Source organism: Lonchura striata, chromosome 1 (assembly GCF_046129695.1).
Source record: "Lonchura striata isolate bLonStr1 chromosome 1, bLonStr1.mat, whole genome shotgun sequence".
Taxonomy (NCBI): domain Eukaryota; kingdom Metazoa; phylum Chordata; class Aves; order Passeriformes; family Estrildidae; genus Lonchura; species Lonchura striata.
In genome coordinates this window covers 24,483,931-24,496,267 of record NC_134603.1, presented here as the reverse complement: position 1 = coordinate 24,496,267, position 12,337 = coordinate 24,483,931, and the positions used below count along the sequence as shown (strand labels likewise).

Below are 12,337 nucleotides of genomic sequence, written 5' to 3'. Positions count from 1 at the left end.
GCCTCAGGCGCCCCTCACGGCTCTTTGGATGCCTGGACACGATTTGTAACGCAGCTCGGGGCTGGCTCCTGCCTGGGCTGGGAGAGGAAGGGAAGGCAGGGATGGAGGAACGGAGGAGAAAGAGGAAAGGTTCAAGATTAAGTAAAGGGAAGGGAAGAGGCCGAGTACTTTGGTTGTGCAAGCGAGGTATACTTATCCTAATGTTTATCCTACCTGCCTTCTCTGACTTTACGTTCTTTGTCTTTTTATGTATACCCAGTACTTGTCTGCTCCATTTTATGTAGGAAAAACATCCCTGTGCTGTTTATGGTAGATTCACCTAGAAATGTTACCGACTTTAGGATGTGTTTCAACACGGATAGTCTCGTTTAGAAAAAAGACATTGTTTATTTTGTGCAGGGTACAAGGTGGGGGTTTCCACAAATCAAGCACACCACTAAGAAGTTATGTCTTTACACAATCAAATTTACATGAACGTGAGCCTAGGGACAGGTAATTTGATTTGAAAACATAAACTCAACCTTTTAATAGTTGTTGAGCCAAGAAAATAAATCCAGTGAGAAACAAAACATGCTAATGTTGAAAATCATAAGGCGACTAGCACGCAGGAGAGGCACAATGAGAAATAACTAAAATCCAGGACACAGTGTGTTGCAAAGTTTTGGTAACAACTGAGGGAATGAGACAAAAGGCAACAGGCAGAAACCTGCAGAGAAAGCTCCACCTGAGCGTGAAGAACTTCACTGCGCGGGTGCACTGGAACAGACTGCTCAGAGAGGCTGTGGAGTCTCCCTCACTGGCGATACTCAGGAGCTCTGGTCACAGAGCTGTGCCATGTGCTCTGGGATGATCCTGCTTGAGCAGGCAGGTTGGACCAAGCCCCCCGCTATGGTCCTTTCCAACTGGACTCATTCTGTGCTTCTGTGGGACGTGAACAAGAGTGTCACAAAGGTATAACAGTAACACTGGCTGAGCATCCACTGCTCTCGGCATTTTGTATTTTCACCTTGTTACCCTCTCTGGGGAGAAGTTACAAGCACCTGTTCCATTTGGATGATGCACTGTGCATCAGTTCAGGAAACGAGGTACCGGAAAGTGCAAACCGGGCCGGGGTGTCCTCTCGTTTCTGGCTCCTGGTCCCGCACAAGACGCACAAAACTCTCCGCGAGCCAAACGCATCAACTCCGGCCGCCGCGCCCTCCTTCGCCGCGCCCCGCGGACGCTTCGCTTGTTGCGGCGGCGGGCCCCCGGCGCTCGCCGTACCGCGCGGCTCTGGCCAATGGGCGCGCGCGGGCGGCGCGCGCGGTGGCCATGGCGACGCGGGGCCGCGGGGCCGCCGCCGCCGCGCTGCTGCTGGCGCTGGCCGCGGCGCCGCGCCCCGCCCGCGCCTTCTCCGTCCCGCTCCAGCGCCCCGCCGACTGCGGCGCCGACCGCTACTTCGACAGCTCCCGCCTGGCCTGCGCGCCCTGCGGGGCCCACCAGCGGCAGAGCGCCGGCGGTGAGCGGTGGGGGAGGCGGGCTCGGGCGGCTCCGGCTGAACCCGTCCCCAGCAGCGGGAGGTGCTCAGCCGGGCTCCGGCCCTGGCGCTGGAACGCGCCCGAGGGCGGCTCTGAGACAGCCGCGATGTGTCCGAGATACAGCTCAGAGAAATTACTTTCAACCTTTTTCTAATAACCTTTCTTTTCCTCGAGCGTTATATTGTATTTGCATTTTCATCTGTGAAATTCTACAGGACCCTGAATTTATGTTCTCGAGCACTTCTGTACCTTGAAACTCCTTGTCAGACTTGAATGTCCGAGATACCAAGTGTCTGAGATCCTCAGGCTGTGCCTGTTCTAGTCCAAGTCCCACACGGGAACTTGGAGCACATACAGCACAGCCTGACAGTACTAAATGGAAAATACAGGTAGTTGGCTGCTTTCTTTTGGCCATAAAGAGGTGTTAAGGGGTTAATCTTTCATAAAATACACAGTCCAACAAGAGTAGGAGTTCCCTGTGTACAAATTTGAGACTAAGACCTGACAACATCTCTGTCCAGAGCTGGTTGTTTGGGTGGAAGTAGTGATGGGCAGGGCTGTGTTCACAGCTGCTGCCTGAAAACTGCTCACCTTCACCACCACCATGAACCCCATATTTCACTTCCTGGAAGAAAATACAGTATTTTCAGATGCCCTGATAACGAGGGTGCCTAGATCCTTAACTCCTTTTTAGGCTGAATCTTCCTCTAAATAAAGGGCTTCAAGGAGAGGAAAATTCCAAGGAGAGGTCAAGGGTTAATTTTTTCCTGTAGATGTAACTGGAGCAGTGTAGGTAGGTGCTGCTCAGTGCTGTTTGCATCTTTACTGAATTCCACTTGAGATTGCCCAATTCCACTGGCTAGCCCAAGTGGAATTGGGCCATCTTGGCTAGCTCATCAGTCTGGATTCTGGTGTTAGGTCACATGCCTAAAAATCTAGGTATTGTCACTGTGAGTGTCACAACTCAAACTTTTCATTTATCTAATCCAATTGGGCTTTTTCTTCTTTAGAATTAAGTAGAAATGTTTGATCACTTTAACAAATGTTTCTGTACAGCTGGTCTCATTAGAATGTACTTTAAAGTGATAAACTTCCCACAGAATTTGACATTATTTTTGCCTGCACAGTTCAGTAAGCTTCAACAATAGAAAAAGTTCATTAGTACATATAATCAATTTTGTTTTCTGCTATGTGTTTAAAAATACAGAGGGAAATTCATTACACTGAGAGAGGGAAAGTTTCTAAAAAAACTGTTTAGCACTAGTAGATGGGCATTATACTGTTCCATTAAAATAGTGTTTAATTTCATACAAAATATTAAGTATTTTTTGTTCACTCACTGGAAACCATTCAATATAAACCTTGATCCCCATGCACAATTTTAAAAGTCTTGGGTTTAAAACAGTTTTTCATGCAACAGTTGTATTTTGAAAAACCTTTTCACAGGAACACATTTTGGTTTTAGGGCTGACTTCAAATTGAAAAAGTAAAACCTACATAAAAACACGTAATGTGTTTTATGTTGTAGAGGGAAAGGTTGTGGCAAGATTTAATGGAGAGATTATATCTATTACAGACCAACTGGTAAAATTTGGTTTAATTAAAAAAAAAAAAACAAACCACAAAATACAAGCTCTGGGTCCCTGTTCCACCCTGGTAGATCAGAGGCCGTGTAACATTCTCCTAAAACATCTATGTGCAAACTGTAACATCGGCGTTTTTTAAAAAGCAGGATGATTTTCATTCACATCTCACTCAAGTGTTTTATGTCTCTAATAATCCATCTTGATCTCTTGAGAACAATAGTATTTATTCTTAGTATTCTGTTGCAACCTGTCAGTTCTATATAGCTTAAAAGTGCATTTGTTGTTTTTTTTTTCCTTCAGGTAGTTCCTGTGAATGTGAACCAGGATACAGGATGGTTTCTAGTAATGATGGGTTCTCTGTTACTTGTGAAAAATGCCCAGAAAATATGGTAAGTATTGAATGTTTCATGTTTGCCATAATGATAGAATACAAATCATAATCATTATGGGATATTAAATTTTATCCTGACTGCAAGTTATTTTTCATTAATTTAAAATATTTTTGCATAATAGTCTTTCATTGGGAATTTTTAAGAACATGCTAATATGTAGTATTTTTTTTCAATTTAGAGTTGTCTATTTCTATTATTTTGTAGGCTTTTTTCATTACAAATTTGGCCCCACAGACAAAATAATAATTTTTTAAGCATTTAAGTTCTTTCCACTGCTTTTCTTCTCTGCTTTGTCCTTGTCTAGAGAGCACAACTCTATACCTTGTTAAAGATGCTTTTCAGCTCATAGGTATCTTAACTGATTATTTATGTAAATACTATTACTGTAATATTTAGGCTGTATCTTCATAATCCAGAATATTTCATCTTCTTACTTCAAAATGAGCTGTTCCTACTATGTTACTTTAATTAAAATTATAGTTTGATCAGTTCTTCTGACATTCCTTGACAAATTAAGTTATAATTTTTTGTCATAATCTCAGCACTGATCCCGAAACAGCAGGCTAAACCAGATTTTCCCCACTATAGTAAGCAAAGAAATGTATTTTTCCATCAAATCAACATTTGAAGCATTCCTGAATACTTCTTTCTCTTCAATAGCTATAGAAGAACTCCCAGGAGAGCAGCTTACTTGCCTGAGTTAGGTGTTCAGTGGCTAATGGGCTATGTTGGTAACCTCCCTTTTCTTTCCATCTTCTTGCTGTGTTAGACAAAGACTTTGGCACATATCCTTTCGTGTTGTGATCTTTTGCTTTTTTTTCCACTTTACTGCTATGGTGGCATTTGCCTTTGATCTGCTGCCAAGGCTTTTGCAAAGATAAAATAGTCATAATGGAGAAGGGAGTCACATCAGTAGCGCTTGAGGATGAGCAGTTGTCTTCATTCTCCTCGGTGTTTTTTATCTGTAATGCAATTTCTTCATGGTATATAATCAGTATGGTTGTGAACTGTCTGGATAGGTACAAAATTCCAAACAATTATATAAGCTGTTTCACTTGGAACTCTTCCATTTCCATTACTTCTGTATATTTGTATGCAATTGCAGTATGCAATTTATATGCAAAATGTATATTATGTTATTCAATGTATCAGTGCATTATTATGTTTATTCAATGTATCTCTTTTTAAACATTCTACTTTTCATTTTCCCTGAAGGATGTAAGCTAACAGGTTCAGAAGAGCTTAACTTTTTTTTGTGTGTCTTCTAGAAATTACTTTTGTCGGATTGTTTAGCCTTTTTTTATTTTTAAAAGCTTCATGAATGTTATCAATGTTTTATCTGAATACATTTCCTAGTAACTAAAGGCTGGATAAGGCATTCTTCACAGATACTAGGTGATCTCTACATTTTTGAAAATTCTAATGGTTTTATATTTTATTTTAGAGCGGAGTTACTCAAGATGGATGGAATTGTATTACTTGCCCCAAAGGCCTGACTTCAGAAGGAAATTGTAAATGCCCCAGTAATGAAATATTAGGTAAAAAATGTAGTCCAATTATGAGATAATAGCACTTGTTTTACATATTTGAGTTTACTAAGATAATGCTCTTCTGTTCAGTAAGAAAGAAAATTTTACATATGTTTTCTTATCTGTTGTAAAAATTCAAAATTGGTCTTGATCTTAATTGTTGTGAAAGACAATAGATAAATCTGTACCATTGCTCATTGCAATAAAAACTATTATGAAAACATTCCATAAATGAATACTGATGTATTGCTTCTTCAAGCTCTTTGGCAATTGATGGTGTCATTAAAGTTGCAATAAAAACAGTATCAGTATAGACTATAAAAACATTACAACATTTTGAAGTATAAAGAGCAGAAAAGGAATTATACCTACATGAGTAGGTGGAAGAGAACACGCTAAGCAAATCAAGCAAATGGCTGTGTATTAGTGTCAGTGGATTTCATGCCTCCCTGAGACACTTGTACCTGTGACTTTCTGAGATGTGCTTCCCTATACCTGTGCTTCTTACTTGATGCTCTCTAGTAATTTCAGATGATTTTCAGTAGACAGAAAAAGAATGTTAAATTTAGTGTGTTAAATAGATTTTTGCTTATTTTGCATAGTAGAAACATAAGAGCAAAGTACAGTTTTCATGAGTCAGTTTTTCTTTTAAACATAAAAGCTCTTGGGACCACTAATTTTCCTTATTTATTATTCCCTATATATTATATATATATATATATATATATTCCTTCTATATGTATATAAGGAATATATATATATATTTATTCTATATATTTCCTTATTATTCAGAGACATGGAATGCCTGTAATTCTCTGAATAAGTATTACAAATGCCCACTTTGGTTATATTTCTAACAGAGTATATTGGAGAATCACTGTTTTCCAGATCAATAATTTTAAATTTTCCTAGGAATCTGGAAAACACTGAACACCAGTCTTCTGCCTTAAAGTTTATGACAGTTACAAAATACATTCCAGGCCTTTATGGTAAAATACTGAAAGCAAAGCTGATTCTGTAATTTGATGTTCAGGAAGAACATTAGTACTGTATTTGTTTTATTCACTTTAGATTTTTTTTTTAATAATTAGATTTGAAATATCTTGCCAGATGATGTAGTTGGTGGAACATGCCATTTTGAAACTTGGAAATTGTGACATTTCCGTGAATTATTTCAGATTAAATGTAATTTTTTCTCCAATAATTTGCCAAATTGTTGTGTTGAATTTTTGCTTTGCAGTGAGGCTTTGTTTGAATCTTATTCAGAATAAATAACAGAGGAACATTTCATATCTGGAAAGTAGACATGAAGTCTTGCATTTCGCATTTAAAACTAAACTGCATGTGCAAAGCTATAAAAAGTGCACACATACACGAATGTGCATTTATAGTGGATATTATTTGTATGTTGTGCTCTTGAATTTTTCAAAATAAACTCTTTGAATTTATTTTAGATCTGCAAAGATGCTGAATTTTTTCACATTTATCTTGAATTGTGTGAGACTTGGCATCAGGCAGTTTTATCACAGTTGCTTTTCTTTTCTACTTAGTGGAAAGAAGCGTCGATGGCATTTTGCTTAGTGAAGCGAAGTGCATACACTGCAATGGAAGTGAGCAGTCCTTCTCTGCCCCAGATGCATCAGGAAGCAGGTGATGATAAATTTCAACCTGTCATGCTAGTTTAAGTGGAATATTCCTGAGGAACAGATTGTATCTTTGGGATGACAGTTTTGAAGGCAGAGAATTGTAAATCCTCAACCCTGTATCAAACCCTCATGTTTTGTGCTCACTGAAATCCTTGTATGGCCAGCAGCTTGTTTTTTTTTTTGTCTTACTTTAATGTGACTAAAAAGCAGGCTTTGGATTGGAGGCAGAAGAGAATTCCTATTCTGATAAACTATTATTTGATTTACTTTCTACTTCACTGATAGTAGAAACAAATCAGTAATAACTTCTGAATTTCAGTTAAAACTAGTGAAGTTCCTGATGCTGTTCCCAGGCAAGCTATATAATCAACTTCCTCTGAGGAGTAAATATCATACTTGATTACATTTTAAGTGCATTCTTCATGTTTGTGATCTATAGGTGTGTAAGATGTGAAAAGACATTCATCCAAGTAAGCAAGTCTTGTGACTGCAACACCCCAAACATTCTAGTAAGTAGAAGAATTGTTATCGTATTGAATTCAGAAAAAGAAGAGTAATTTTGACAAGTGCATTAATACCTTATTAATATTTTTTATTATTTTATTTCTTTCAGACTGGGGGATTGTGTTTCTTGGCTCGTGAAGGCTTACCCCCAAAGGGAGTTGCAACCGTTCATTTTGCACAGCTAGTAAGTGTATTTATTCTAAAACACTTTCAAGCTTTCTCATTACTTACTCTCAGTAAGTATTTCAAATTCCTATTTTTTTGTCTGATCCCAGTGATAGTAAGGTCTTGATTGCATCAAGATAGAGTGCAAGTATGGACATCAAGTAAGCATTGTTATAATGGAGTAAGCTTTTAAAAATTCATGCAATTTTGGACACTGAAAAAGGGAAGTAATTTACATGACTTTAGTATCAAAAAAGTAGCATGTGACCTTTTCCATTAATTGTGTGCATTTAAAGCATACTCTTGTATCACAAAAACATACTGAAGAGTTCATGAGTGTTTCTGGACTGTTTTACTATATAAAATTTGTATTTGTGTAAAACACTTGAAAAAAAAATATAAGGCTTGAGTTTACTGCTTGATCTTAGAGCTTTTAGAAGAAGATGGGCACCTATAAAGTTTGAGATTGCGTATGAAATTGCTGAACTCCTTGAATTGTTTAATGAACGAAAATATGTTCTATTGAGAAGATTGAAGGGGTTTTCATTGTTTTAGCTAGTGAGCTTTCATGAATTGTGAAATCTGCTCGAAGTTATTAGGACCATTTTCCAAGTAGTTTTGAATTCAGGAAATGCTATGTGGCTAAGAAATGTATTTTGCTCCTAAATGAATTGATGCTAAAAGCTGCCACTTGAAAGAAAGTGAAAAGGAGTCTTCAGTTTTTCTGATATCAAACATCCATTTGCTCCCTGAAAATGCTGTCTTCTCAGGAATATTTTATTGAAAATATGTCTTTTCAGTTTCTTACAGTATATATGAATGCTATGTGTAGTTCAAATGTGAGTAGTTATAAAAAGGGGGTTGTGAAGTAATTAATTTGGCAAATTTAGTCCTGAGTTAGATTTTCCATCTTACTCTTGAAATTGGTACTACTTCCCTTGTGTGGTGAAGAAACTTCTGCGTCACAGAATACATATTCACAGCTTAAATATTTCAGCTCTTGTCCTGTATACTTTGTGTACTAGTGAAGTGATATAAATTACTGCTTTTTTGTTGTGTTTTGAACTGATATTGTTAGGCTGAGATACTTAAAAAGGACAGAAAGCTCTTAGAAAAAAATAAGTAACATCTTCTAGTTGACATAGTTTTCCCGACTGTTACATTATGAATGAGTTGTTGTGAGCAAAGAAAGTGAAAAAGTTCCTTATTTACAGGGTATAACACTGGCATCAGCATGGTTTCTGAAAAACCTTCAGTCCTCAGCCTTTGCCTGTTGGGTGAGTTTCATTAATGTTTGCAGTTTGCTTTTTTATACAGAATGGTACTCTATAAAAGCATGTCGCTTTTATATTTGGAAGTTACCTTGCTTATTTTTAAAGAATTTTATTTTGAGATAAGAATAGAAAAGAAAAACTATATATACAGAATGCTTAGAAATATTGAGGGCTAGTCAATGTTAATGTGAGTCTATAGCATTGGAATTTTCACAAGATGAATAGTGTTAAAGAAAAAATCCTTCAATATTCAGTAGTATGTGACCTACTGTCCATATATATGGATATAAATTAGAATATCCAGTAAGGGATCACTCAGAAAATTAACTTCTTACGTATCCAGTAGTTACTACCTTTTCATGTACAACCATCAATAGCAGTTGCATATTCCTACTCTTTTGGAATGTTTTCTCTCTTCTAGACCCTCACTCTTGTCTAGACTCTTTTTCATCTTTTCAGATGGTAGGTTGCTGTTACAATTCCTTGGGTTTGTGCTTATTGATTACAATACCTTGGGTTTGTGCTTATTGATCATATCTCAGTGATCTCTGAAGTTCAGATACTCAGCTGCACTTCTCAAGGATGTTTCAGACTCCCAGGTCATGTTCCTGGGTTGGCAGGTGGTGTTTTTACAGTCAGTGTTTCAGCAGACTTTTGTTCAGAATTTTCCCAGATCACCTTTGTAGCTTCTCCTATCACCATCTCATACACACAGCTTTGAGATGTATTCTCCCACTGGTCCCATTCTTTATCACTGACATCAGTTTATCCTGTCTGCCTCACCCTGCTCTGCCATTCAGAGGTGCTGCCTGACTGTGATGAGCAGCTGCTGGTCTGACCCACAAAAATGGGGGTAAGGAGGTGGCAAGTTAATAACAGTGCAATGACCCCTGCACACAGATGCCAGGTGTCACCTCTGCATACCACTTGGCACTGGTGTGTTTACCAAAATTGAACGGGGTGCATGAATCTGAAGAGAAAATACTACTTGCATCTATAGTTGCAGTTTTAGGTCTTTGAAGGAGAAATCTCTGTTGTACAGTCCAAGTGGTATTATATATTTTGATTCTTACTTTGTTTTCTAAGTGCAGATCTTGACATTTCTGTCACTTTTTACCATCTAGCAGATGCAACTAAAATAAGCTGAAAAGTTAGAGTACTGATTTCATGCTGTCATCTGCAGATCTATAAAAATATGGTACCTGAATATGTGGAAGAAAATAGTAGGTATTGACAAAATGAAATTACTTTCAAGTGAACACAAAGGTTTAGGAGTGGCTTCTTAAAAATAACATTAATTTTATGACTACCTCACAAAAGGGAGGGTAATTAAATACTTTTTTGCTGTGTTCTTGTGTTTCTCCACTGCAGTTGTACTCTAATCTAACAGCATGCCAAGCTCTTGGAAATATGTGTGTGATGAATATGAACTCATTGAGTTCTTCAAGTACTGATGCCTGTGGTTTATTTCAGTATATTTTTGTCAGTACAGCAAGGGTAGGCATCATTCATTCGATACCCTACTGGTAAGTTGCCTTTTCCATAACTTTTGGTCTTTAATAGCTTTGTATGGAAATTATTATTCTAAATGTTGTTTGATGAAAAATATTATGTTTCTTTAAAGAAAACATTGTAATTCTCTTCAGGAGGCATAATCTTCCATGGCTGTATTATGGTGACCAACCAGGATTAGCATCCCAAGTGCTTGAGAAAAATAATTTTCCTACAACCTTCACTTTCAAGGGAACAGATAAGGTAGGTGTTGGGTAGTAGACAGAGGGAAGCAGCCATTAGGAAGAAGACATAATCACATAAAATGTTTAGATTTATTATAGATGTGACTCTACTAAAGGTAAATTCTAGGCAGTTAGTGTAACAAAACTCAGTGTAAGATCTTACGGAAGAGGAAGGTGATACTTATCTAAAATAATGTCTAGTCTCTTTCTTTGCTTACACTTTCATACCCACATTCTCATAAGGCCAAGTAAGACATGCTTGCCTGTGTGGTCTGACCAGGGCAGAGGGAACAAAGGATGCCAGCTGTTAAGTGTTCATTGTGTCCCCAAGGATCTGGATTGGCAGTGGTAAACTAGTAATTAGACAAATGTTTTAGACACCTTAGGAGTTCATAGTTGTTTTGACACTGTCTTTTGCTTCAGAGTCTTGTTTACTTCCATCTTCATAAGTCTGAGGCAAAGTTGATCTTTGTCTTTTTTTTAAATATGTGCATCCTTTTGTCGGATTTTATGGTGAACTGTTGTGAAAAAGAGGGGTAAATATGATGTGCTGTATCTTTACTGCCACCCTCCTGGTGTCCCATAGTGCTGGGTCTTTTGCTGACAAGTTGTCTGTGCCAGGTTTTATCACATTTATCAGCTCTGTAGCTGGAAACAGTGTTCTCCATCACTGTTATGTGGTGTTTAACACTTTCTGTTGCTTACACACACATTTCTCCCCTACTCAATTTAGTTGTAATATTTCTGTTACAAATCTCTACAAGCTGATTGTATCAGAGATGGGTTCAGTGTATTACTCCAGCCTTTTCCTCTTACTGCAGTGAATTATGGAAATAAAAAGAAAAATAATGTTAACAAAGCTAGATATCCATCCCTGGGAGGGATGAACTGCTTAAGTAGTTTGTAAATTGTCACATTTTTATGAAGAAATCAGTAAATCAATCAGTGAAGTGATTTATTTTTCCAAATTAATTGTAAATGAGAATAACTGAAATAGGTTATTCAAATTCTGCTAATAAGAGAAAATAGTACTAGTGATAACCTTTTTCAGTTATACTGCCAAATTTATCTAGTTTTCTTACTGACTCAAAAATAAAATTAGTATGCCTTTTTCAGCCATATTCTACAAGACTATGTTTTAAATTAAACAATATTGTAATGTAGCAGTTTTTTTAATAACTAAAATACTTGTTCCCCCTAACACTGAAGGTCCTGGAAGCCCATTAGATTCCAGCATTGTATACATTAGAAATCTGCATGGATTCCTGATTAGGTTAGGGTATGTCTACATAGGTAGAAGTTCCTTTGGATTTTCCATTCTTCTGCAGTGAAGCTGTAGAAGAATGGTATGTTTTTTTGTAAAAAAGTAAACTACCAAACCCAAAATTAAAAAAAAATCAAAAGGGCAGAAAAATTAAGGATTGTGCTGAAAGTTTTAAGAAACATGAAACAATTAGACAGCAGACTCTAAAATGTGTATGTCCACTTCAGGGCAGTTTCATTGGTCTTTATCTTTTTTCATCAACAGGATGTAAAACTGAAATTTATTGCAGCCTCATTTGATGCATCTGGAAGCTTTCTTAATTGGCAAAGTTTGGAAGGAGGTCTCTTACAGGTATGTTTTATTACAGTTATCTTCTCTTGACAACACAATGTTCTGAGTTCCTTTAGCCAAATTAAGGCAAAAGCCAAATGTTTGGTTATTACAGTAATGACAGTTCATAACTGTAGAGCTAGGTTAGGGAAAATAGGCCTTTATTCTTGCTCACAATGATCTCTACAAAATCAGAAGTATAAATTCATCAACACTGCCTTTATCCTTTGGACCAGAATAAATTTGGCACTTTGGAAAATTCTGAAAAATCTTGTTAATCATTTGGAATCAGCTATCTCTGTCTTCCATTCAGCATAGTTGCTCACGTGTAGTTTCTTACTAAACATCCTTTTCTTGTTGAGAAAATTATGTTCTTTAGCTCTGTGTCCACATG

At 37.4% G+C, this 12,337-nt stretch overlaps 1 protein-coding gene across 1 annotated transcript in view; it reads left to right on the top strand.

Moving 5' to 3' along the window:
• The first annotated feature begins 1,399 nt into the window (after window positions 1–1,399).
• TMEM67 (transmembrane protein 67) overlaps window positions 1,400–12,337 on the top strand; it is a 30,433-nt gene continuing 19,495 nt past the window's right edge. Inside the window, exons 1-10 of the mRNA XM_077782910.1 lie at window positions 1,400–1,498; window positions 3,404–3,492; window positions 4,940–5,033; window positions 6,575–6,674; window positions 7,110–7,179; window positions 7,284–7,358; window positions 8,554–8,616; window positions 9,985–10,139; window positions 10,260–10,368; window positions 11,878–11,964. Of these exons, the coding sequence (XP_077639036.1) occupies window positions 3,436–3,492; window positions 4,940–5,033; window positions 6,575–6,674; window positions 7,110–7,179; window positions 7,284–7,358; window positions 8,554–8,616; window positions 9,985–10,139; window positions 10,260–10,368; window positions 11,878–11,964 (810 nt within the window). The 5' untranslated portion in view covers window positions 1,400–1,498; window positions 3,404–3,435. The remainder of the gene's footprint in view (window positions 1,499–3,403; window positions 3,493–4,939; window positions 5,034–6,574; window positions 6,675–7,109; window positions 7,180–7,283; window positions 7,359–8,553; window positions 8,617–9,984; window positions 10,140–10,259; window positions 10,369–11,877; window positions 11,965–12,337) is intronic.